Consider the following 25,844-nt stretch of genomic DNA (forward strand, 5'->3'; position numbering starts at 1 on the left):
GAGCAAAGCTTTATAGTGTCATCTAGAACTGAGAAAAGTCCAATTCTGTTAAAAGATGTTACTAGTTTTCAGAAGTTAATAGGGAAGCTAATATATCTTTCTTTGACCAGACCTGATATATCGTATGCTGTCCAGTTTCTTAGTCAATTTATGCATAGTCCGACTGAGTCGCATTTACAAATTGCTTTAAGACTTCTTAGGTATTTGAAGTCTTGTCCAGGTAAGGGATTAAGATTTAAACCTGAAAATGTGCTAGATCTGTTGGGTTATGCTGATTCTGACTGGGGAAAATGTTTGATGACTAGAAAATCCGTAACTGGTTTTTGTATATTTCTGGGTTCTCTTTGATTTCGTGGAAGAGTGAAAAACAAACTGTGGTTGCGAGATCAACTGCTGAAGTGGAATACATAGCCATGTGTTCCGCTACTTGTGAAATAATGTGGATAATGAATTTGTTAAAAGAACTTAAGGTTGATATTTATTTACCTGTAAGTTTGTTTTGTGATAGCAAAGCAGCTTTGTCTATAGCTGCAAATCCTGTATTCCACGAAAGGACAAAATATTTTGAGCTTGATTTGCATTTTTTAAGAGAAAAGGTTAGCACTGGTATAATAAGTCCTGAAAAGGTTGATACAGAATATCAACTTGCAGATGTATTTACGAAAGGACTTTCAGTGTCACAACATGAAATGTTTTGTGACAAATTGGGGCTAACTAATATGTTCAAACATATGAACGAAGGGGGGGGGATGTTGAAAGATGAGAAGTAGTTCTCAGTTTTCATTCATATGTTTGTTATATTGTTTCATATTGGGCCTTATGGAATATTGTTTGTTATATTTTGTTCTAATAGTTTTATGGCGGTTATGAGTGTTTTGTATACAGCTGGAAGTTCAAGGGTATTTTATGTAACTTTGGAAGGACCCCGATCATCTTGTTGCATAGTTTTGGACTTATGTGTAAATTCATATCTTGAGGATATATAAAGGATGTTATGTGCAGTAGGGTTTCATTATTGTATTCCCCAAATTCAATTGTGCTCTCTCTAGTCTGAATTGTTCATGTACCAGTAAGTTTGCATAAGTTGATCTTCTTCAAGATTGTTTGAAGCTGCTGGTTTGTATGAAGTTCCTGTACATCGCTGGTTCTTCAAGTGTTACAGAAGATTAGTTCTTTTTCTCTGTTTTCTTCATTTGTATCCTTTGTGTTGTAGTTTCAGTTGTTAGATCTTTGATAGATCTAGTGATCGTATGTGGTCACTGCTTATGATCATCTGATTACTGTATCAGCTGATTGTTTGTTCTGTATTTGTTAAATAGATCTTACTATTTGTAAGATCTAGGGTACGGGGGGGGGGAGTTTTTTCGGTTTGGGTAAAATAATAAAGTTTTGTCACTCGTTTTGTCGCTATTTTGTATGTTGTTTGTTGTTCTTATACCATTTAACAATTTATTTGTTAGTCCCTCTCTCCTCCTATATATAGTGAGGCTTCTTGCTTGTACAAATTACACTTCATTAATACAAATCAGATTTCATACCACTCTCATTTACCCAAACATTAAAATCTTATGGAGTATAATTCAAAGCAACATACTTAACCTTTAAGGTCATGTCATATTGTCATTCACCGAGTCTAAGATGTAGATTGATTTTATGAACACGCATCTCATACCTAACAACTCGTTTTAAGACTTAACCGAATGTGAATATGTTGGGGTCACGAACTTGTATGAACTTAGAGTTCAATTTTGTGAACATAATGATTCACAATGACTTACATTAACAAGTAGAGATCATGTTAGAAGGAACGGTGTTGGATACTCAATCAATTAGAACACACAAAAGTTTATAACTCACAATTTCTTATTGATATTAACAGCTCGAATTACAGAAAACATAAAGATCTCAGAGAATACGTCATGAATTTACAATGTTTACTTTATAGATTATTTAAATAGAACTTACTGAACTTTCTATGTATAAATAACACAACTTACACATGATAAACCCACACTAAAACCTCAAATAAGATCAAAACAGTAAAGTTGAAACAAAGAAAGCTTACCAAGCTGTAGTATGAATAGTTTTATTATGTTCCCTCTCTTTGGCCTTCTGCATAGCCATCTCTTCTGTGTATAAATAACACAACTTATACATGATAAAACCACACTAAAATCTCAAAAAAATCTAAGCAGTAAGGTTGACACAAAGAAATCATACCAACCTACAGTATGAAGAGCTTTATTAAGTTCCGTCTCTTTGGCTTTCTGCATAGCCATCTCTTCTGTGTATAAATAACACAGCTCATACATTATGATAAAACCACACTAAAATCTTAAATAACATCTAAACAGTAAGGTTGACACAAAGAAATCATACCAACCTGCAGTATGATTAGCTTTATTAAGTTCCGTCTCTTTGGCCTTTTGCACAACTAATTCTTCCCTAAGTTTTGCCATCTTTTCTCTCTTTTTCACCTTTAACATGATTAGGAAATATATTATTTAAAAATGCAAATAAATTGTGATCAATTTAAGTAATTAGCTATAAAATTACAGTTTGATCCTATATACTTTTGAAAGTAAACAAAGAAATTGAGACATGAAGCATGTCAAATTAAGGACCATTAAAACCAAACATAATTTGTCACGGCCCCTGACCCGGTTTGACCCGTTTCAGGAGCCGCGGGACAGAAATCCCGTGATATTTATTTAATTGAGTTTAACAGCGGAAGTTTATCATCAGGATCGTTGTAAAGCTAAAAAAAAAACTTTTCCCGATTATTTTATTTCACAACTCGGGATAAAACCCCGATAATTTACAGTAACAAGATTTTACTGAGAAATCTTTATTTTTACAAAACATATTTCTTTATTTTATAATGAGCCACTTTCTTAAGCTTGAAATGCTCCCCCAGCACTTTTCCTGAATTACAATAGATCACCTGAAACATGTTTGAAAAAGGTTTTGTCAGCGGGAAATACTGAGTGAATCATTCTATTTATTTAAAATGACTCTTTTATTATAATTTACAGTATTAAGAGTTTTTACATATGTTTCTGATATCTACCAACTACCCACAGTATTTGTCACTCGACCGGATCTGTGACTGTGGTCATATCACCATTGGCTGCCCCAATGAATGACGTATATCACTTAATTTTAGGTTCGCCCACCTAATGTGATTAAAACAGTAGTAATGTGCACAATACCCCACATACTGGCTGTAATTTGGTGATTACATAAACTTAATCACTGTAATTTATAATTCTGAAAATAATTTGGAGTATTGTAAAACAATTGATAAAAAGAGAATGACTCACATTGCAGATTTAATACGGACGGAATATGGATTAGCCTTGTTAACCTAATTTAAATAATAATGCACACAAAACCGGGTTAGTGATCAATACAACATTTACGATAACTCACGAGATCAAATTCTCGCAATGAACGACAAAGTGCGATACTTAAACATCCATCGATTAAACGACAAACGACAAAGTATCACCCTAATGTGGGCGGCACTTAAACATCCATTGGATATATTGATCAGTCGGAAAATGAATCGTAATAGCGATCGAGTGATTACCCTGTTTTGCGGCATCACTTCGTGATCAGTGTGTGTTTAATTGTAGTGTTATAACTCTAATTCGACGTATACAGAAGCTTTGTGCGTCGTTTCAACTTCTGAAAGCAAGTGCCAATGTCTGCTATTTATAGTGATTTTTGGGACACGCTTACAGACCGTATGCCATTTCCCCTTACGGTCCGTAAGGGATGCAGTCTAATTATATAGGCTAGCTAGGTTCGGGACTAGCTTGCATGACTCACTTTTAAAATGAATTTCAATCTGTACAACGAAAATTGTGGATAAATATCACTAGGGTTTATCCCCCCTGAGTTTTAGGGGCCCTGATCCTAATTCCGATTGTTCTGAAAATTTTAGGGTTAGTGCAGAATTACTTGGGTGTCTCAATTAGGGTTTTCTTATTGACTAATTATCATTCTAATTATTGATTTTAATGAGAGTTATTACATCCTCCCCACCTTAAGAAAAATCTCGTCCTCGAGATTCATTAAAATAGATGAGGGTATTTCCGCTTCATTTCTGACTCCAGTTCCCAAGTATATTCTGGTCCTCTCTTGGATTCCCATTTGACTTTCACCAGTACTAGTCGCTTGTGTTTGAGAAACTTGACTTTCCGATCTTCTATTTGTAAAGGTTTTTCTATGAATTTCAGCTTTTCATTTACCTCTATGTCTTGAAGAGGTACTACCAGGGATTCGTCTGATAGACATTTCTTGAGATTGGATACATGAAATACATCATGTACTTCAGCTAGTTCTTCTGGTAGTTGTAAGCGATAAGCTACTGGTCCTATTCGTTGGATCACTGGGAATGGTCCAACATATCTTGGACTCAGTTTTCCTTTCTTACCGAATCGTACTACTCCTTTCCAAGGAGATACTTTCAAAAGTACTTTGTCTCCTATCTGGAATTCCAGTGGCTTGCGGCGATTGTCTGCATAGCTTTTCTGACGATCTCTGGCTGTTTTCAACCTTTCCTTAATTTGAGTTATCTTGTCAGTGGTTTCTTGTACGATTTCTGGACCTGATAATTGATTTTCTCCTATTTCTGCCCAACATACGGGAGTTCTGCACTTGCATCCATACAGTGCTTCGAATAGAGCGGCTTCGATGCTTGAGTGATAACTATTATTATAGGAGAATTCGATTAAGGGTAAGTGGTTATCCCAATTACCACCAAAGTCAATTACACATGCTCGAAGCATGTCTTCTAGAGTTTGGATCGTCCTTTCACTTTGTCCGTCTGTTTGTGGATGATATGCAGTACTTAAATTGAGTCGGGTTCCCATTGCTCCTTGGAAGCTTGTCCAGAAACGGGAAGTGAAACGACTATCTCTATCCGATACAATGGAGAGTGGGACTCCATGTAAGGATACTATTTCATCTACGTACAACTTGGCTAATCTTTCCATGCTAAAGGTTTCTTTCATAGGTAGAAAGTGAGCAGATTTGGTTAATCGATCCACAATTACCCAAATCGCATCATTACCTTTTCTGGTTTTGGGTAACTTAGTAACAAAGTCCATTGTTATGAGTTCCCATTTCCATACAGGCATTTCTAACTGTTGTAGTAGTCCTGAAGGTTTCTGGTGTTCGGCTTTAACTTGTGAACAGGTTAGACACTTAGATACGTATTCGGCTATATCCTTTTTCATTCCTATCCACCAGAAATTCTTTCTTAAATCTTGGTACATCTTATTATTTCCTGGGTGTACGGTATACCTAGATTTATGAGCTTCCTCTAAAATCTTTGATCTTAAATTTCCTTGTTTAGGTACCCAAATTCTATTTTTGTGGAATTTCCAAATTCCATTATTTCCTTGTTCCAATTCTTTTAGGTAACCTTTCATTCCTTCGGCATCGTCTTTGATTGCCGTTTCCTGAATTTCCTTCAATTGTTCCATTAAATCTACTTGTAGATTTATTCTAAGAGCACGGACTCGCCTTTGCTTCTCATGATCCTTACGACTTAAGGCATCTGCGACTACGTTTGCCTTTCCTTCGTGATATTGAATATCACAGTCGTAATCACTCAGGATTTCCATCCATCTTCTTTGCCTCATATTTAACTCTTTTTGCCCAAATATATACCTTAAACTTTTATGATCTGTATAAACAGTAAACTTACTTCCATACAGATAATGTCTCCATATCTTAAGGGCAAAAACTATAGCTCCTAATTCTAAATCATGAGTCGTATAGTTTTCCTCATGCTTCTTCAATTGTCTGGAAGCATACGCAATTACCTTCTTGCGTTGCATTAACACACATCCAAATCCTAATTTTGAAGCATCACAATATACTTCAAAATCTTTTGTTCCTTCTGGTAAGGCTAAGATTGGAGCATTGGTTAATTTCTGCTTCAAGGTTCTAAAGGCTTCTTCCTGTTTAGGTCCCCATTCAAACTTAATGGCTTTACAGGTTAGCTTAGTTAATGGTACAGCTATCTTGGAAAAATCCTTAATAAACCGTCTATAATATCCGGCTAAACCTATAAAACTTCTAATTTCCATTGCGGTTTGCGGAACCTTCCAATTGGTAATTGCTTCTATCTTAGTAGGATCTACGTGAATACCTTCATGATTTACCATGTGTCCTAAGAATTGCACTTCTTGTAGCCAAAATTCACACTTTGAAAATTTGGCATACAATTTTTCTTTTCTTAACAAAGTTAAGAGTGCATGCAAGTGCTGACAATGTTCGTCCTGACTTTTTGAATAAATAAGTATATCGTCTATGAAAACAATTACAAATTTATCCAAATATGGTTTACAGATTCTGTTCATCATGTCCATGAATGCTGCAGGTGCATTGGTTAACCCAAAGGGCATGACTGTAAACTCATAGTGTCCATACCTAGTTCTAAAAGCAGTTTTAGGTATGTCTTCTTCTTGAACCTTTAATTGATGATATCCGGAGCGCAAGTCTATCTTAGAAAAGTACCTAGCGCCTTGTAATTGATCGAAAAGATCATCAATCCTAGGTAATGGGTATCGATTCTTAATTGTAACCTTATTTAGCTCTCTATAATCGATACACATTCTCATTGATCCATCTTTCTTTTTCACAAACAACACTGGTGCACCCCAAGGGGATGAACTAGGTTGTATAAATCCTTTGCTTAGTAATTCATCTAATTGCTTCTTCAATTCTAGCATTTCGGTAGGAGCTAATCGATAGGGTGCTTTGGCTATCGGTGTAGTTCCTGGAATTAGATGAATCCTAAATTCTACCTTTCCTATCTGGTGGTAACCCAGGTAAATCTTCTGGAAATATATCTGGGTATTCTGAGACTACAGGAATTTCCTTAAGTTCTTTACCTTTAGTACTAATGATTACTGAAATCATATATACTATTCCTTGTTTTCGTTCATAATTAGCAACTTTCATTACTGATATGAACTTCAGTGGCTTTCGAGGTTTATCTCCTGTAATCATGATTACTTCTCCAGTAGGTGCTTGAATTTCTATAGAGTTTTTATCACAAATGATTTGAGCATGGTTGGTTATTAACCAATCCATTCCTAACACAACATCAAATTCAGCTAATTTCATAGGTAATAGGTTTGCAGCAAATTTATGACCTGAAAGTTCTATTTCTACTTTTTGCAAAACCTGGTTGATTTTTACTGAATTCCCATCTGCGGTTTCGACTGTAAAAATCTGCCTAATGGTAGTTAAGGGTAACTTAAGAGCTTGGCAGAATGAAGTATTTATAAAACTTTGGTTTGCACCAGAGTCAAACAATACTTTTGCATAAACGTTGTGAACTAAAAACGTACCGGCTATCACATCCGGGATGAGCTCTGCTTCTTGGGTGGTTAGCTGGAATGCTCTGGCATTCTTCTTAGTAGCTCCTTCGGTCGCCTTGGTTTTGTTGTCCACTGGTTTGACTAACTTAGGACATTCTGTTTTGAAATGTCCGGCTTCTCCACAATTGTAACAAATTATGGATTTCTTTTTGCAGTTTTCTTCACGATGTCCTGTCGTTTTGCAAAAATTGCAAATTTTATTACATTTTCCAAAATGTTTCTTTTTGCAAATTTTGCAGAATGGCAAAGTTGAAGATTGCCCTGCTCCTCTTTTCTTGAAATTACTACTACCCACCCTAAATCCTTGGGTAATTTTCTGAGCTAGTTCCTTCTTCCTGTCTTCATCTCTTGTGCGTATCAATTCATCAGTCAGAGTGTTAGCTAATTCTACAGCATCGTTAATAGTGCGAGGTCTCGCAGTCTTAACGATATTGCGAATTTCGCTAATTAATCCCCAAATATAGCGAGAAACGAGTACCGGTTCTGGCGAAGCCAGTGTTGGTACCACTCTAGCATATTCAAAGAATGTCGAAGTATAACCACGACAATCCACACCTATCATCCGATGATTTAGGAACTTATTTGCCATTTGTTCCTTTTCATACTCAGGACAGAATTTTATTTCTACAAGATTCTTAAATTCTTCCCAAGTCATAGCATAAGCCCTATTTCTTCCTTTAGCTTGTAATACAGTGTTCCACCATTCGAGTGCTCCTTCTTTAAACAGATTTGATGCGTACATGACCTGATCATCTTTGGCACACTTACTGATTGCAATTACTGCTTCGGTTTTCTCTAACCAACGCAGTGATGCAGTTGCCCCTTCATTGCCTGCAAATTCGGTGGGTTTACAAGCAAGGAATTCTTTGAAAGTGCAACCAGGTGCTGCAGCTTTCAGTTTCTTAGGGAGCGGCGTGTGCTGGGATTCATTATCATGATTAACATGATTATTGCCCCCGTTTATACTATTACTGAAGTTATCTTCAGAAGTACGTTTACTAGGAACGATATGTTGTGGTTCGATTGGACTTTTTACAACAGCAACGAATGCTGGAATAGCATTGGCTATCCCTTGAGCAACAATATTTTCAATATCTTGTCTAGTCATATATTGATCCCCTGGATGTTGCTCCGACTGATTAACCTCATTTACCGGTTCATTACCAATATTTGCCATCTGATAATATATATAATTTTTATTAGTATCTGATAAATAGCAATTATACACAAACAATCAGACAATTTACAATACACGTATAGTCAAAACTATCGATTTCTCGATTTCATTTTATATCTGTTATAGTATGCATCAATACACACAATATTTTACAAAGTTTTATTCGTAGTTATGTTACAGACTGATTTCACTATTTCTTTTACTATTACACAACTATAGTTTTACCACCCTCCTATCTCTCGCCACTTGTCGTCTTAAAAACGAAATTCCCTTTCATCATACTTCCAGGCAATTTGTCCCCCTATCTCCCTGATTCTATTTCCTGCATCCATCAATTCTTCACCATAATGGCGAAGTTCCACCATATTTTCGTTACTCATTGGTGGATTAGGTAGGGGTTCTGGATCGAATTGTGGAAGAAAGGAATAAGGGTCGTTGACAATATTTTGAAATTGCCAATCATTCGTCCACCATTCGTCCATTTCTACAGGTTGAGAGTGGACTATTGGTTCCGAGATTGCTGGTTCAAAATTCATAGGGAGTGGATTTTCACTAGGATAGGTAAAAACATTCGTATTGACAGGTTGAATAGTCTCACAGTTTGCCAATAGAAAATCTATTTCCTCTTGAAAAGTTATTCCCTGGTTTTGGTTGGAGCTCTCTCCAATTTCTATCTGAGTTGGTCTAGAACCTTGTCCTACTTCCATTTCTATATCTTTAGAATATTCCTCAAACTGTTTTTCCATTTGCCTAGAGTCTTTCTTGACTTCAGTTTCCATCTCTTGCTGTTTAGTACTTTCTTTGATTACAATTTCTTTTCCTTTTTCTAAAGGGTTGTTTATTTTAGGAAGTTTTGTGGCTGGCTTTTTCCTACGGATACGATTACCCCATACATAATTCTTTCTTTTCTTTCGTTTTGGCTTTGTCAAAGGTGGAGCATTGAATTCTACAGGTTGTTCCACATCAGCAAAGTATCCAGTGAAATCTTTGGAAACTTCTACATTCACTGGGTAAAGATCGAGGTTCTGAAAGGCTTCAGATATCTCATTCATGCTGTGTAGCATATATGCAAAATGCACAAAAATACTAAGTTAAAACTTTGGAACAAAGTTTAACAAATAAACATTGAAGTTTTATTGCACACTATTTGTACAAAATAACAGGAAAGAACATACTCGGATTTATTTATTTATTTACTGGGAAGTGCTATTACTAGATTTAGGGTTTTTAAAGATCTGCATGTTCTGCTACTGTGGCTAACATATATAAATTTGCCCATTTTTCATCTAGCTTGTCTTCCCAAGGTGATTTATTGATTAATTCCTGGGTTTCCCTTTTAATCCTCTTTTCTCGGATTTGCTCTTTACTTTTCTTAATAATCATACTCCTTTTTCTAGGAGAAAGCGGTTTCTCATATTGTGCTTTTCGCACAAATATTCCTTCTTCAGGAATTGTAGGGAGTTTTGAAGATTTGTTTTGGGATGAACTTCCCTCTTCGTAGACTGACCTATCTAATTTAAGATAGATATCTTGCAGCTTTTGCTTACCCATACTGTAACTAACACATAGTCAGTTTAATATAACACATAATCACATAAATAGTAATCAGGAAAAATTAAGTATCTCTAAATACTTAATTAGCTTAACTCAGTGGCTCTGATACCACCTCATTTCTGTCACGGCCCCCGACCCGGTTTGACCCGTTTCAGGAGCCGCGGGACAGAAATCCCGTGATATTTATTTAATAGAGTTTAACAGCGGAAGTTTATCATCAGGATCGTTGTAAAGCTAAAAAAAACTTTTCCCGATTATTTTATTTCACAACTCGGGATAAAACCCCGATAATTTACAGTAACAAGATTTTACTGAGAAATCTTTATTTTTACAAAACATATTTCTTTATTTTATAATGAGCCACTTTCTTAAGCTTGAAATGCTCCCCATCACTTTTCCTGAATTACAATAGATCACCTGAAACATGTTTGAAAAAGGTTTTGTCAGCGGGAAATACTGAGTGAATCATTCTATTTATTTAAAATGACTCTTTTATTATAATTTACAGTATTAAGAGTTTTACATATGTTTCTGATATCTACCAACTACCCACAGTATTTGTCACTCGACCGGATCTGTGACTGTGGTCATATCACCATTGGCTGCCCCAATGAATGACGTACATCACTTAATCTTAGGTTCGCCCACCTAATGTGATTAAAACAGTAGTAATGTGCACAATACCCCACATACTGGCTGTAATTTGGTGATTACATAAACCTAATCACTGTAATTTATAATTCTGAAAATAATTTGGAGTATTGTAAAACAATTGATAAAAAGAGAATGACTCACATTGCAGATTTAATACGGACGGAATATGGATTAGCCTTGTTAACCTAATTTAAATAATAATGCACACAAAACCGGGTTAGTGATCAATACAGCATTTACGATAACTCACGAGATCAAATTCTCACAATGAACGACAAAGTGCGATACTTAAACATCCATCGATTTAACGACAAACGACAAAGTATCACCCTAATGTGGGCGGCACTTATACATCCATTGGATATATTGATCAGTCGGAAAATGGATCGTAATAGCGATCGAGTGATTACCCTGTTTTGCGGCAGCACTTCGTGATCAGTGTGTGTTTAATTGTAGTGTTATAACTCTAATTCGACGTATACAGAAGCTTTGTGCGTCGTTTCAACTTCTGAAAGCAAGTGCCAATGTCTGCTATTTATAGTGATTTTTGGGACACGCTTACGGACCGTATGCCATTTCCCCTTACGGTCCGTAAGGGATGCAGTCTAATTATATAGGCTAGCTGGGTTCGGGACTAGCTTGCATGACTCACTTTTAAAATGAATTTCAATCTGTACAACGAAAATTGTGGATAAATATCACTAGGGTTTATCCCCCCTGAGTTTTAGGGGCCCTGATCCTAATTCCGATTGTTCTGAAAATTTTAGGGTTAGTGCAGAATTACTTGGGTGTCTCAATTAGGGTTTTCTTATTGACTAATTATCATTCTAATTATTGATTTTAATGAGAGTTATTACATAATTACATGCACGCAATCTACACACATATTCTCACCTGATCAGTGACGTCCATGCCCATATAATTTACACCAATTTTCTCCCCTTCTTTACTGAACACGGGTTCAACATATATTAAGAATGTTTTAGGTCCAAATAATTCGGTCTCAAAAGTAATTTCTCTCTTTGCTGGTAATCCTCTTTCCAGAACTTCTCTTTTGAAGTCTTGGGACTCTTTTACACCGCCACCTTTAAATATCTCTACATCTGTTTTTCCAATTACATCCTGGCCATAAAATTAAATATAATGTGAAATTAAAAAAACGACATTGCTCAAAAAAAAGGTACACGTGTTATTTGAAAGATGATTATGTTACCTCCTTTACTAAACTTGGAAAATGATTATACAAGAAGCGATACTGCAACTCTTTATCCTAGAAATATATAGATAAAATATATAATCATCCATCATGAGGAAAAGTAAAAAGAAAAAAAAATGATTAAGGTAAACCAAAAACTTCAAAACAAAAAATACAAAAGAGAACGTGCTGCAAGAATATAAATTACCTGATGGCCAATAACAACAGGTGCGTTTTCAAGAACAAAATGTAAAAACTTATCAGCTCTTTTCGTTATTTTGGAAAGTTCTTCTACAAGTGAAGATTTGTTTCCAAGATTTTCAATGCTTTCTTCGAGTTTCTCCTTAAGTATCTTCACTCTTTGAACACTTGCTTCTAGTAATTTTCCCAAATGCGAAGTCTGTTGCTTCCAATATACAACTGTATCATACTCGGCATCTACTTCTAGATGATTCTGTTCAGCAATAACATCGTTTCTTTTTCTGGGGGCATCTTGAAATATTTCACCAATTTCATCCAACACAGAAACATGGCTTTTGTCACCTCCATTGGTTTCTTCTTCAATGTGATGTTGTTCAAATATATCTAGTTAGTTCCCCATTTATATGTGCATCATTCATAATGTGTGTATAAGCAAAGTTGTGTGTTATTGTGCTATTTGGACCATAATTTGCGACTTGGATCATGATATGATGACAAGAAGAAGACATATGTATAGTGTGTTGTTGACAGTTTCGCGGGCAAGTGAGATTATGAACACATGGTACAAGTGTAGGCTTGATATATGTAGAGAATAAATTAGAGTAGGTAGCTAGATACGATAAGCTTCTAGAAGCGCTTGAAAGTATCTATATGTGCATACCGTTTTTTTATATATATGGTAAGATTGACAAGTAGTAAAACATAGAATGAGGCCTTAGGATACATAGAATGTCGTAAATAACACTAGTCCACCATTAAATAGTGAATTATAGTCTAATCACGTAGAGGAACGAGTGTGGTTATTTGAGGAGAGGAAAGTCACCATATGACGATGGGCAATCGTTAAGGATGCAAAATAAGTTGGTGGATTCGGTTTCTTCTTATCTTATATTAATGAATCAATGATGCACATTGTTGACATATGCGGCCAAATTTCTGAGGAGTTTGGGACAGTGTTTCCGGCTATCATACCTCACTTTCTTGCAATAATCTATGTAGTCAAAAGTTTGAGCCTTCTGCGCCTAGGCGCTTGGGCGATACAAGGCCTATGCACCTTAAGAGACACTAGCCTAGCGAACATGAAGTTAGCCACTAATATAGAACCCACAAAGACCCAACAGTAGAAACAAAGTGGTAGATAAAAAGGATGTGGCTTAGCATCTTTGGAAACGACCGAAAAGAAGAGAATGAACTCTACGGGAGACTGCAGGCGAATGGAAAAGAGAGAACAAACCCTGTGAGCTACCGATAGTGTGCTAAGACCACTAGTGGGGAGACCCAAAATCACAGCCTACGTGGCAGCTGCCCAAACCCACTCTCTTATGCCCCTATCAAAACCATCAAAAACTACCTAGAACCCCCTCTCTCCTCTATCTCATCCCTCATCCTCACAAAGTCGTTTGATGTAGTTCTTGCACAAGAACTCCATCCCACGTTCTCTCCTCCGCCCAGTGGCATCTCTGAGAATTCACGTACCCTGTTCGAGTTCGAAAAATGTGCCCATATGCTTTAACGATAAACAATATAATTACGAAAAGGACAAAAATTGTAGTATTTGATAAACAATGCAATTATGATAATGACAAAATCATAATATTCTAATGAGTTACATACCGTAATAACTAATAATTTAATAGTTAACCAATGATTCGTGTAGCCCTCCTTGTATTATTCATAGCAGACTGTTGGATCAACTCTTCATAGCAACGGTCTAGTATGATTAATATACAATTTACATCGTTATTTGCAAATTACCGCGATCTACCAATATAGGACAATACTCAATAGTCAATTCAATACGATACGCCGTACGCGGATACGGGCAACATGGTTCTGATGTTAACCACAATTAACAGACTAACAGTTTAAAACCTAATATGTAGTGTGCTAAATTAAAATCATATTTGTATTAGGCCAATAAACCTAATATGTAGTGGGCTAAATTATAAACCATTAAAAAGTATTTGATAATGGGCCTATATTGGAATTGGTATGTGTTTACAATTTTTTAGAAAAAAATAACGTATATATATCAAATTTAAAAAAAATCCCGTGCCCCTCGAATCACGGGCCTTGTGCGGAAGTACTCCCCGCACACCATCATAGCCGGCCATGCCTCCGCCTCATCATCTTTGTCCTCCAAAAACTCCTTGCTGGAGATACACTTACAGAAAACTTATAAACACTAATAATCATTTGTGGATAGGGTGGGGCTCGTATTTAAAAAAAAACTGGTTTTAAGCATAAGACTGTGTTATGGGCATGAAAGGGGGCGCTGCACCTACCACCTCGGGTGCGAATGAGGCACGAACACCGCAATGTGGGGGCACGAGGATGGGCATGGAGGGGGAGGGGGGGTGAGGAGATGGCCACAGTAAGTTCTACATATTTTAAAAACAAACTATTTAAAAGATTTTTATTTTAGTCAAAGAATATTATTACATTATTGCTTTTTATGGTTATATAATATATAACTGTTCAGAAAAGAAACGAGAGACAAGAAAACATCTTTTATTACGATTAAAAGGACCAATCTCAAATAGACCAAGATCCAATTTCGGGTCATTTCTTGGTGAACATGATCTGCCATAATCTCTTCGATCCCTTCATTTATGTGCCAGAATAAAGAGAGATTTGGTAGGAAAGTGGAAGAGACTTTTTGTATGTATATGATAATTTTATATATTTTTTTTATTAGTGTGCATTGCTTGTCTAAGGTGTGCATTTTTTTTTGCGCCTTGAATGCACCTAATGCCTTTGACTAACTAAGCAACAACGCCAGAGGGATTAAGGAGCTTTGTTGTAAACGAGTTTATCAAATTAAACCAATTTGTGACGTCGTGTTGGGTGGGCAATGCAACTTCATGGTGAGTATCATCATGTAATTTCCCGTAATACTGTAAATTACGAAAGATGAAGTTGATATTTAGTTAAAGATGGCAAAGGCAAGTCCTATCGAGAAGGAAGACTATTTTGCTAACTATGAAGTTTTAGTTCCCATCTAAAGACTTGAATCGAATACCCCACCCAACATATCATGAACATAATAGGTTTAAGTCTAAGCATTCACATAAAAACCTTTATCAAATTTTGTAGTTGACAGAATTTCTAATGACCCTAATAATGGAGATCATTATCTAGTGTGACGTAGTTGCTAGCATTTGTTTCGATCTCATTGTTGCTTCTCCAGGAAGTTGAAAATGTTAATAGTATTTTTAAACCCTTTAAAAGATCAATATCAATACCGTAATATAACTGAAAATCCTAATAAAGGGACACGTCACAATTCTAGGCCACTTAAATTTTTGTTTTCCCGTCTCTCTCTCCTATTAAATAATGATATTAAAAGAGTTTATTTTTAGATATGTAATATAAATGTCCATTGCATTATAGTCTAGTGACATCTTGGGGTGAGATAAGGCTTTAAGACTATTAGATCCTGGGTTCGATTCCCACAAGGGGGTTTTTCCAGCTTTATTGGGCAGTGATCCAAATTTGTCGTTCAACAAAAAAAGATATTTAATATAAATTTAATTATGGATGTTTTGTATTTTATTACCTAATATATTATTATTCTTACATTTTATTTTATTCAAATGGTGTAATACATGTGTTTATTCAACCCGTGCAATATACATATACAAGTTGTAAAAAAAATCATAACTTTTTTATATCCGTATAATACACTAGATTCTAACCTAGTTATTAAATAAAAGTTACTTTTCTATGTACAAATAAAATATCTTATACATGATAAAAGTTCACTAAAACCTCAAATACGATGAACATAGAAGGATGTATTTTCTTGCTTTTGAAAATAAAAAAGAATTAAACTTCAAAATTTTATAACGATATATGTTATAAAGATGACCAAAAGATATATATTATGAAGATTACCAAAAACTACAGCAAGGTTGAAGCAAAAAAAAAAAAGCTTACCAACCTGTGATATGAATGGTTTTATTAAGTTCTGTCTGTTCGGCCTTTGGCACAACTATTTCTTCCCTATGTTTTGTCATCTTTTCTCGCTTTTTCACCTGCGGCATGATTAGAAAATGAACTATTTTAAGAGAGAAAAACTGTGACCAATTTATACCACCATCAATCCATCATCAGTTTATAGTACACAATCTACACAGCACACACATTTTCTCACCTGATCAGTGATATCCATGCCCAAATAGTTTACACCAATTATCTCTCCGTCTTTGCTGAACACGGGTTCAACATAATATAAGAATGATTTCGCTCCAAATAAATCAGTCTCAAAAGTAATTTGTCTCTTTGCTGGTAATCCTCTATCCAGAACTTCTCTTTTAAAGTCTTGGAATTCTTTTACACCGTCACCTTTGAATATCTCCACATCCGTTTTTCCAATAATATCCTGGACATAAAATTAAAAAAACAATGTAAAATAATATCCAATATAATCCTGACCTGTGTTATTTACGAGATGGTCATGTTACCTCCTCTACTAAATTTGGAAAAGGATTATAGATGAACCGATACCGCAATTCTTTATCCTAAAATATTGAAATAAACAAGACAATCATCCATCGTTAAGAAAACTAAAAAGAAAAAGATGATGAAAATAAAACAAAAACTTCAAAAGAAAAAAAAATACAGAAGAGAACTTGTTGCAAAAATAAAATTACCTGATGGCCAATAACGACGGGTGCATTTTGAAGAACAAAATGTAAAAAGTCATAATCTCTTTTCAAGATTTGGGAAAGTTCTTCTACAGGGGAAGATTGTTTTTCGAGGTTTATAATGCTTTCCTCAAGTTTCTCCATGAGTATCAGCTCTCGGTGAACACTTGCTTCCAATAACTTCCGCGCGTGTAAGGCCTGTTGCTTCCGATATGTAACTGTATCATACTTGCCATCGATTTCATGAACTTCGTCTGACACTGAAACAGGAGGTTTATCATCTCCATAGCTTTCTTCTTCAAAACAACGTTGTTCAGATAATTCTAAATTCTTAAGCTCGACTTGACGTTGTTCGCTTAAATTTTCAAGCTCTTCCCTTAGAAGTCTCGCAACATTTTCTTGTTTATATTCCCAGTTTTTTACAAGATAACCCAACTGTGATGACCCTTTTTCACTGTAGCATGTAAGTTCTACTAATCGTTTGAAATCAACTATACTTGTTTCTTCAGTGAAGACCAGATCATCTAACATATCGTCATGGACACCTGGCTTTTCCACACTGAACTTTCTTCCAGCTTCATCAATGTTTTCTGGCCACTTTGAGGATAGCACTTCAACATGGTCATCATCCATCTCATGCACAATTTTAAGACCACCAAAATCACCAAAAACCAGTATTGAGATCTGCAATTAGAAATATATGAAATCATGATCAATAAATATACTAAAGAATACACAAGGCTTCAGGGATTGTAGTGATTATAAGAATATCTGCCTATAACTATCCTAGCTATGTAGTCATATTATGAAAAAAAAAAAAAACAGTCATCATGAACCGAAAGTTATAGGTTAACAGCCTTTTGTTTCGGTTAAAATTACAAGCCCATGAATCAGAAACATATGATCCTGGATTCACAAATGCTAACAGAAGAGTCTAAATATAAACAAAGTGAAGTATAATTCTTGAATTGAAGTATCAAATTCACCAATGTATATTGTCTATCGACTTAATCCGAATAAGATAGATCCACACTGCTCAAAATTCTTGAAAGATGGCCAAAAACACAAATAGTTACTCAAAAAAGAACTACCTCTTTTTCTCTGCAGATCTGGACTTAGTGAATGAATAAAGAAAACAATTTGGTTAACTAAACTAATCATATAGAGAGAATGTGGACAAACAAACCATGTGAGGAGGAAATAGAAAACTATTATGGGAAATTAGAGAAGACAAAGGCCATGTGCATTTGACAATAATGTATTTATTGTGTGACACACTACACACTATTGAAATGAACGTCTTTCTTTATTCCTCAATTGAAGAATCTTTCACAGACATTTGATCAAACACATTATGTGCATTCTTGATTTAACTTAGTTCTGAGTGCACCCATTTCTATAGCGATTAATTTCTTTTGGAAAACCATGCAAACCAATGGATGGATGTGAAATTGTTGATCGTTAATGACATTTTCGTTATCGCTTTTACTGGATGCACTTGATCAAATTAATCGCAGGTAGGGATGAGATCGGTACGATACCGGTACCGTACCGGTAGATACCGTAAATACCGTTACCGTAATTGAGGAAAAGTGGATACCGATTACCGTACTGTATTTATAGATTCGGTATCGGTACGGTACCGGTATCGGTACCGGTATTTCGGTATTTTACCGTATTGGTACCGCTTTGGTGTAATCCATTGTTTTACCTAAAAAAATTTCATGTGCAACCAGTGGCGGAGCTTGACCAAAAGTTTCGAGTGGGCGTAAAGTGATGGGACCAAAATTTTTTTTCCTATCATTATGTTTCGGGTCGGGTCAGGTCGGCTATTCGATTCAGGTCAGGTCAAATAATAATAGTTTCAAATAAAACAAAAAAAAATCATTCATTCAAAGGACCTATTCTTGACTTCTTGCACATAGAAAAACTAAATATTGTATAACAAACAAAAGACCTATATATATATAATGATACGAGATAAATGGAACCTGGACGAAAAATTACAACTCAGCCCGGCGACCTTTAAGATTTTTGAATTCATCAAATATGTCTTCCGAATCAAACTTATCAATAATTTCTTTTTCTATGTAAATCATGAAGCTATTTGTGAGATATTAATTTTATTGTGTGGTCGGTAATCAAGGGTTAAACAAATAAAATAAGAGTTAAAATATATTTACCAAACTACCCATTATTTAGGAAAAATAATCGGGGGCGATCCTATATAATTTTTAAAAATTTCGGACGAAAAATCGGAACATATACACTTCTAAACGAAACATTGGGGTGGGCGGGTGCACCCCCGGGCACCCATTATCCTTCGCCACTGTGTGCAACGCATCCATCCATTATTAATTGAACTAGAGTAATATATAGAGGAATGTAAACAAAGGGTAAACATATTTAGTCAAAAAAAATCAAGAGGTAAGCATCTATGGCTTCGACTTTTAACATCCAAATTCCAACATGTCTAAAAAATATCACAATTGATTAAAAATAACAAAAAAAAAGAAATTTAATATTGGTTTTTGTAAACAATGTTCAAGAAAATATAACTTCATAGTGTGATCTAAGATAATAGCAAAATAAATAAAGTCGTTATTAAATTCGGTATTAATACCGGTATTTACCGAAAAATACCGGTACCGATACCGTTTTTTACCGATACCGAATCTTGAAAAATGTATTACCGATACCCGTACCGTTTATGATCGGTAAGGTACGGTATCGGTACGGTACCGGTATGGTACCGGTACGGTACCGGTATTTCGGTAAAAAATCTCATCCCTGTGAAACACATAAAGAGCAACGATTGGGTTTTTAAAAGGGTTTCCATATATAGCGCACCAAATGTTATCACGTTTAAAAACCCGTTTTAAATCATATCGAGTTGGAATCTGAAATCGTTTAACCGGGTTACTAGTTAACTCTATAATTTTATAACATACAAATTCATCTCAAAAAATGATCCAATCTCAATTAGGATTCATGTAACTCATCATAATTTTATCTAATAAACAACAATTTTCTTATCAAATAATAAGCATTTTAAAAACATTTTTATTACTTATAAACAATATTACATTAGACGAGGTGGGTAACAGTTTCAATAACGATGAAATATTGGAATGGAAGACACTAGGTTAATTACCAGAAATATAGAATGTCAATATTACCTTGATATTATATTTTATTAAAATTAAAAAAAAATCCTAAGATAATGCAAACCGGTTTAACGGTTTGAACTGATAAAACCGAATTTGCCGTCAGTACATAAAACATACCGTATTCAGATTTAATCAGCCTTTATCGTACCCGACACATGTCTGATATTCGGTTCAACTGATACAACCGACTGGTTCACACCGGTATTTAAAAGATTGATCACGAGTTAATTACAATGATGGTCTAGCATGACCTACTTGTAAATTCCATTAGGTGAAAAAGGTTGTTTTAAAAACTTACAATGATGTTCTGTTTGAAATACCAATGTTATAAGCCTATAAGTTCCCGAAATTGCATTCGAGGTCCTTAAAATTCACTAACGGGTCAACCTCAACTACATCTCAAAATCTAGTCCAAGAGTTGGCCAAAAATAAAAGATTCTTTGAAGGGGTTCACATAGTAGAATAGTAGATCAGGATTGATTTGTACCAATGGGGTGGTGGGGTGCAAATGAGCCGAACGGTTCGCGAGCTCCTCGAGATCGGCTTGAGAAAAAGCTTGAAACGAGCCAAGCTTTATCGAACCCGAGCCGAGCTTGAGCCTAAAATAAAGTGCGTTTGTTTATCGAGCTCGAGCCTCGCATGTGAAGCTCGTTAGGCTCATCGAGCCTTATCGAGCCTTAGTGTAAACGAGCCGAGTCGAACCGAGCTTATTTAAACTTGTAGACAAGCCGACCTCGAACCTAAAAATAAGCTTATTTAGTAAACGAGCCCGAGCCCAAGCTTCACTTATCGAGCTCGTGAGTCTAAAAAGTCTATTATTTATACTATTTTTATCTAATATATTAATTATTAATTAATAGATAATAAACGAGTTGAGCTGAGCTCGACCTTGAGAAAATACAAACGAGCTCGAACTTTGAGAACAAAGCTCGAATCGAGCTCGAGCCCGAGCTCTTGTAAATTAATCGAGCTCGAGCCTGGTCAAGCTCGGGCTCGGCTCATTTGCACCCCTAGGTGATGATTCATTGGTAAAAGCAAAACCTTTAAACACCTTAAAACACCTTGAAAGATGTAGCCTGACATGGAATAAAAGAAATTTAACTTAAAAAAAAAAAGAACAGGATTGATTTGCACCTTACCTCGGGAACATGAAACTTTAGATTAAATATGATTTGAGCTAAGTTAATTTTGGGACCTTTCTCTAGGGCTGGCAATTGGGTACCTGTTAAGACACGATTAGACCTGTTTGACTGAAAAATACACCCTTTGACTTTTTTAATTTTTAAAATAATTAAAATTACAATGTTAGGATCTATCATTTATTCATCTTTGTAGATAAAACATAAAACTGTTTTATAAACATCAGGTAGAAAGTAGTTAAACGAGTCGTAATCATGTTTGAAACTTATGTTGTGCGCGCCGTCAGAAACCTGTTAAACCTGTTAAGACACGATTTGCCAGCCTTGCCTTTCTCCCTTCCTTTTATTCCAAAAAATAATCTTGAATAAATTTGATCAAATCGAATCCTAAATCGGAGCAAAACTAAACCTACAATCGACTTGACAACTTGGATGGAAAATCAAAATTGGACAATAAAATGTAGTGATGGCATCGATTGTTTCAGGGGAAGTAAAAGGAGAAAGAATCAAAGTTGGAGACACGGTGAATGGCATCATCAATTTGATCAAGGTTTATTAAGGCGTAACATAAGATGATTGTAAAATTGCATCATCAATTTGATCATGGTAATTCGATGGAATACTAGGCTGTAGTAAGGTCCCCCCCCCCCCCCCCTCCCTCAAGTGGTGTAGGTTATAGTATTGTGATGCACATTGTTGTAAATATTAGGAGCAGATTTAGAGGGTGTGTGAGTCTGTCATTCTAAAATACTGGAAGACCTATGAGTTAAGCTAATTGAGATAGGTGGTAGCTATTGGGAAAGGTGTAATCGTAGGAAGAGTTGAATAAAAACGTAAAAGAGTATGAAGTCACATTTAGGGTTGAATTGCGGTGTTAAGTTATTGACTAGCGTTGGACTGTTGGTGAGGGTCGCGGTGGAGGTACTAACGATTTCACTCATTGTGAAGATGGGGTGGGTTGGTGATTACTATATGTTAGGCATTTAAATCGGCCCACCCAATATTTATTAATAGTTTTCTTTTATGTTTTTTTTTTAATTTAAAGCAAGTTGTATTTTTATAATTCAAATCCCGATCCATTGGTTGATTATAATTCGTATCGACAATGTGGCTAATGACACCTTAACTTTCGTTCCCAAGAATAATCTCACTATAGCGGACAAGGTAACTTCATATAAGAGGTATCATTGTCTTTTGCAAAAAAAAAAAATAATTAAAATAAAATAAAATAAAATAAAAACATCCATTCCAATGGTTGTCAGTGTAGAGGAAAGTCATGGTTGTGCGAGAGGATGAGAGAGCGGTTCATGGATGAGCGACGGTTCATTGGGGAGTAGAGAGCAACCAATGGCTATTGGGGACAAAAGTCACAGAAGGACGAACTAATTCACGTAAAGCCATCCATTGATCTATGTTGTTCATGCTCTTGATAAGTAAAAGTAAGTAGACTTAAAAGAGTGTCCCAACTAGGCAACTATATACATGTGTTTATAACATACAATACATACAGATAGACTAGGAGTTGGCTACAGAGTCCAAATTTTCTAAAAGGTCATAAAACACCAAAATGTCAACCATAAAACACACTAAAAACTCACAAATAACAAAATGAAGATTATTAAAGCATCATATGTGTGGGTTGTGTTTTATATGATAAGGCTCTGATTATCGAATGTCAAACATTATTGTGTTTTATGTTGATTAGCTTGTTGTGTTTTATGTTCATAGTTCTATGATGGTGTGTTTGAAGTTTTTACGGACTATTATGGGTTGAATATGATATTTTAATAGTCTTCACTCTGTTATTTAGGGGTTTCACGTGTGTTTTATGGCTGAAATTATAGTATTTTATAACTTTTTACATTTTTTAGGAAATTTGGATTTTGTAGCCGAACCCCACCCCATACACATATTCATACGTACTTGCATGATTAGCTAGACTAGTCTTTTGAAAATAATAATTAGAATGAGTAACTAATACCTATGATTACTTGCAATGAAGTGTTTCAAAACGGAGGTAAGTACGATAAGAGAAAACTCTCAAATTACTTTTACTTGTTTTTTTAAAGGCTGCATTTCATTAGAACGAACCAACTAGCAAGAGGCTAGAGAAACAACACAACTAAAACAACAAAGAAAAGTTTACAAAAAAATCAAAACTGCCCACTGAATTTCATCGAAACCATCTAAGTTAGCTCGATGCTTAAGGGAAAAAAAGCCTAAAAGTGTAAAAAGTAAAAGTAACATTCTTCCAAGTGCATCAAATTTTTACTTAGCATTCAATTATCCATTCCAAGTGCATCAAATGTTTACTTGCATTTCCAGATTGATGTAATTAGTTTTTTTTTAACGGCAATTTTTTTTATTCCTATCGTCTGTGGGATTTGAACCCAAGACCTTCTTCTCCTAAGATGTTAAAAGGTTTTGCCATTGGTCTATTGGTAAAGACAAAACCTTTAAACAATTAAAAAAGTGGTTATTATCCTCAAAACCCCATTGGTAATTAGGTGACTTAGGTGTTGTTTGTTTTTTCTGAGGTAAAACATCTGCAGTCTGCGGACCACATCTGCAGACATCTGCAGCTGAAGAGGTGGACCAAACCTCTGTAGTCTGCAAGAATAAGACTGTTTGTTTTTTAACTTAACAAAGCAAAGATTTGCTGAAAATTTCGAACAATTCTCACAGTTTAACATGATCAATTTCCGAACAATTCTCACAGTTTAACAATCTTATGAACCTAAATTATAGGTAAAAAAAAGCCCTAATATCAACAACATCTGACCAAAATCCAAGTCTGAAACACTAAACTCCCAATGATACAAAAGGGGAAAGTGTGAAAACAAAACACACATACAAACACATAAAACATTCCCAATTACTTATAAATTACTAGTAACTAGATGAAAACCCCGCCGCGTTGCGGGCGGGGGCTTACAAATTAAGAACGTATACAAACGCTAGATGAAAGCCCATCGCACGCTAGATGAAAGTCCCCCCGCGTTACCACGGGGAATGTTAGATAACATTAAACAATAACAATGCAAAACCTATTGACATTTCAAAACTTTAGAAACATTAATCAAGTTGAATTATTATAGCATAAAATGTCGATGATCTATGGTGATAATTTTAACCCGCATGTTACGGCAGACGCTCAATAAAAATTCGTGAGATATCGATTTAGCGGCATAAATTTGTGAGATATCAGTTTGCTTCGGTACCAAGTCGATACCAGCAAACGTTATAACAAACAAAATATACTAAATTAGTTTATTAGAGAGCTTTATTTTTCTAAATTAATTTATTAGATCCATTTTACAAAATAGCTTTTGAAAAAACAAAGAATGAAGCCTCATGTAAACAGCACACCAGTTGTTCCTTCTTCCCTGCTTATAGATAAGCAATAAAATGTATGCAATTTAAGGTGACTACACTCAAGACTATCAGTTCCCAGATATAGATATAGATGATCATTAAGGCATAGGTCACCTGAAAAACAAAACAACACAATCAGTCCATAAATAGATTGAGCATGAAGAGAAAACATAACCAGGATAAACAAATAAAACACCAACTTCTTCTGTCTCTGTGAGAAAATAACCCAAGACTAATATTCGGGAGCAAGTTACCCTTTTGAATCTGCAACTGTCATTTTTGCAAAAGTCACAACCATTGTTTCCTTTCATAAATACTATAACCCCGAAATTTAGTTCTACCCAGAATCCACAATACAGATTACACATAACACCTACATCTAATTTTTTTAGGTTACTCGTACAATCAGACAATCATACAACTACTTTAGTCTAAAATAATAAACCTCAACACCTGCACCTGCAATTGCCATTTTGCATATGATTCAACACTTACTAAACACATATTATAGTGCTTATATTTGTATGTATACAAGTATAGGTAAAGGATCCTGTAAAAAGTCCATCTTTTGTAAGAAGTGTAAGAAATAATCTTGGAATGACAAATGTCCCTCCTCTTAATTAATTCAAAAGGGTAGATTAGTAATTGTACTTTTTTGTCATTTAATTGATTTACAATATAACCTAAAAAAAAAAACTGGCCATGAGAATTTTTAGGGATTGATTGTTTCATCATCATCTTCACGTCATCTTCTCCGATTTGAACACACATGCATATCCGACCACCATCACCAATTTCTTTCGTCTCCACAAATCATTCACCATCATCGTCTTTCATCTTCGTCATCCTCATTTCTGATCGTGACTTGAATCATGGTCATGGTGTTTTAAAATATGGGAATGTTTTGTATTTTGATTGTCCAGATGTTAAAACACCATGGATGTAATCACAATACAATGTTTTCTGGATTCTAGATAAAACACCATGACTTGAATCATAGTCAATTTATCCAGTTATTTTAAAACACCACGCCATGAATCTGATTATACAATGTCTCCATATAAAACACCATGACTTGAATCATAGATGTTTAAAACACCACACCATGAACAATGTTTACAGATAAAACACCATGACTTGAATCATAGTCATGATGTTTTAAAATCTGGGGATGTTTTTGTATTGATAAAACACCACGCCATGAAAATGTCTCCTGATAAAACACCATGACTTGAATCATAGATGTTTTAAAACACCACGCCATGAACAATGTCTCCAGATAAAACACCATGACTTGAATCATAGTCATGGTGTTTTAAAATCTGTG

At 35.2% G+C, this 25,844-nt stretch overlaps 1 protein-coding gene across 1 annotated transcript; it reads right to left on the minus strand.

Annotated features, from left to right (window-relative positions):
* Positions 1 to 2,327: 2,327 nt before the first annotated feature.
* Positions 2,328 to 18,298, minus strand: LOC110865105 (probable histidine kinase 1). Its single transcript, XM_022114315.2, has 9 exons — positions 17,820 to 18,298; positions 16,840 to 17,517; positions 16,651 to 16,707; positions 16,341 to 16,568; positions 16,128 to 16,221; positions 12,192 to 12,541; positions 12,002 to 12,058; positions 11,683 to 11,910; positions 2,328 to 2,477 (listed from the first exon to the last, which is right to left on the minus strand). The coding sequence occupies exons 2-9, from the start codon at positions 17,464 to 17,466 to the stop codon at positions 2,328 to 2,330; spliced, it is 1,791 nt and encodes a 596-aa protein (XP_021970007.2). The 5' UTR covers positions 17,467 to 17,517; positions 17,820 to 18,298.
* Positions 18,299 to 25,844: the final 7,546 nt, after the last annotated feature.

Source organism: Helianthus annuus, chromosome 6, assembly GCF_002127325.2.
Source record: "Helianthus annuus cultivar XRQ/B chromosome 6, HanXRQr2.0-SUNRISE, whole genome shotgun sequence".
NCBI lineage: Eukaryota > Viridiplantae > Streptophyta > Magnoliopsida > Asterales > Asteraceae > Helianthus > Helianthus annuus.

What these genes read in the sequence shown, in the direction of transcription:
- LOC110865105 (XM_022114315.2), bottom strand. Translation starts at nt 17,466, where the DNA reads ATGGATGATGACCATGTTGAAGTGCTATCCTCAAAGTGGCCAGAAAAC. An exon ending in TAAAACCATTCATATCACAG is followed by an intron (nt 12,542 to 16,127) that starts GTTGGTAAGCTT and finishes ATCACATTGAAG; the next exon opens with AAGAAACCAATGGAGGTGAC. An exon ending in GCATGGACGTCACTGATCAG is followed by an intron (nt 2,478 to 11,682) that starts GTGAGAATATGT and finishes ATCATGTTAAAG; the next exon opens with GTGAAAAAGAGAGAAAAGAT.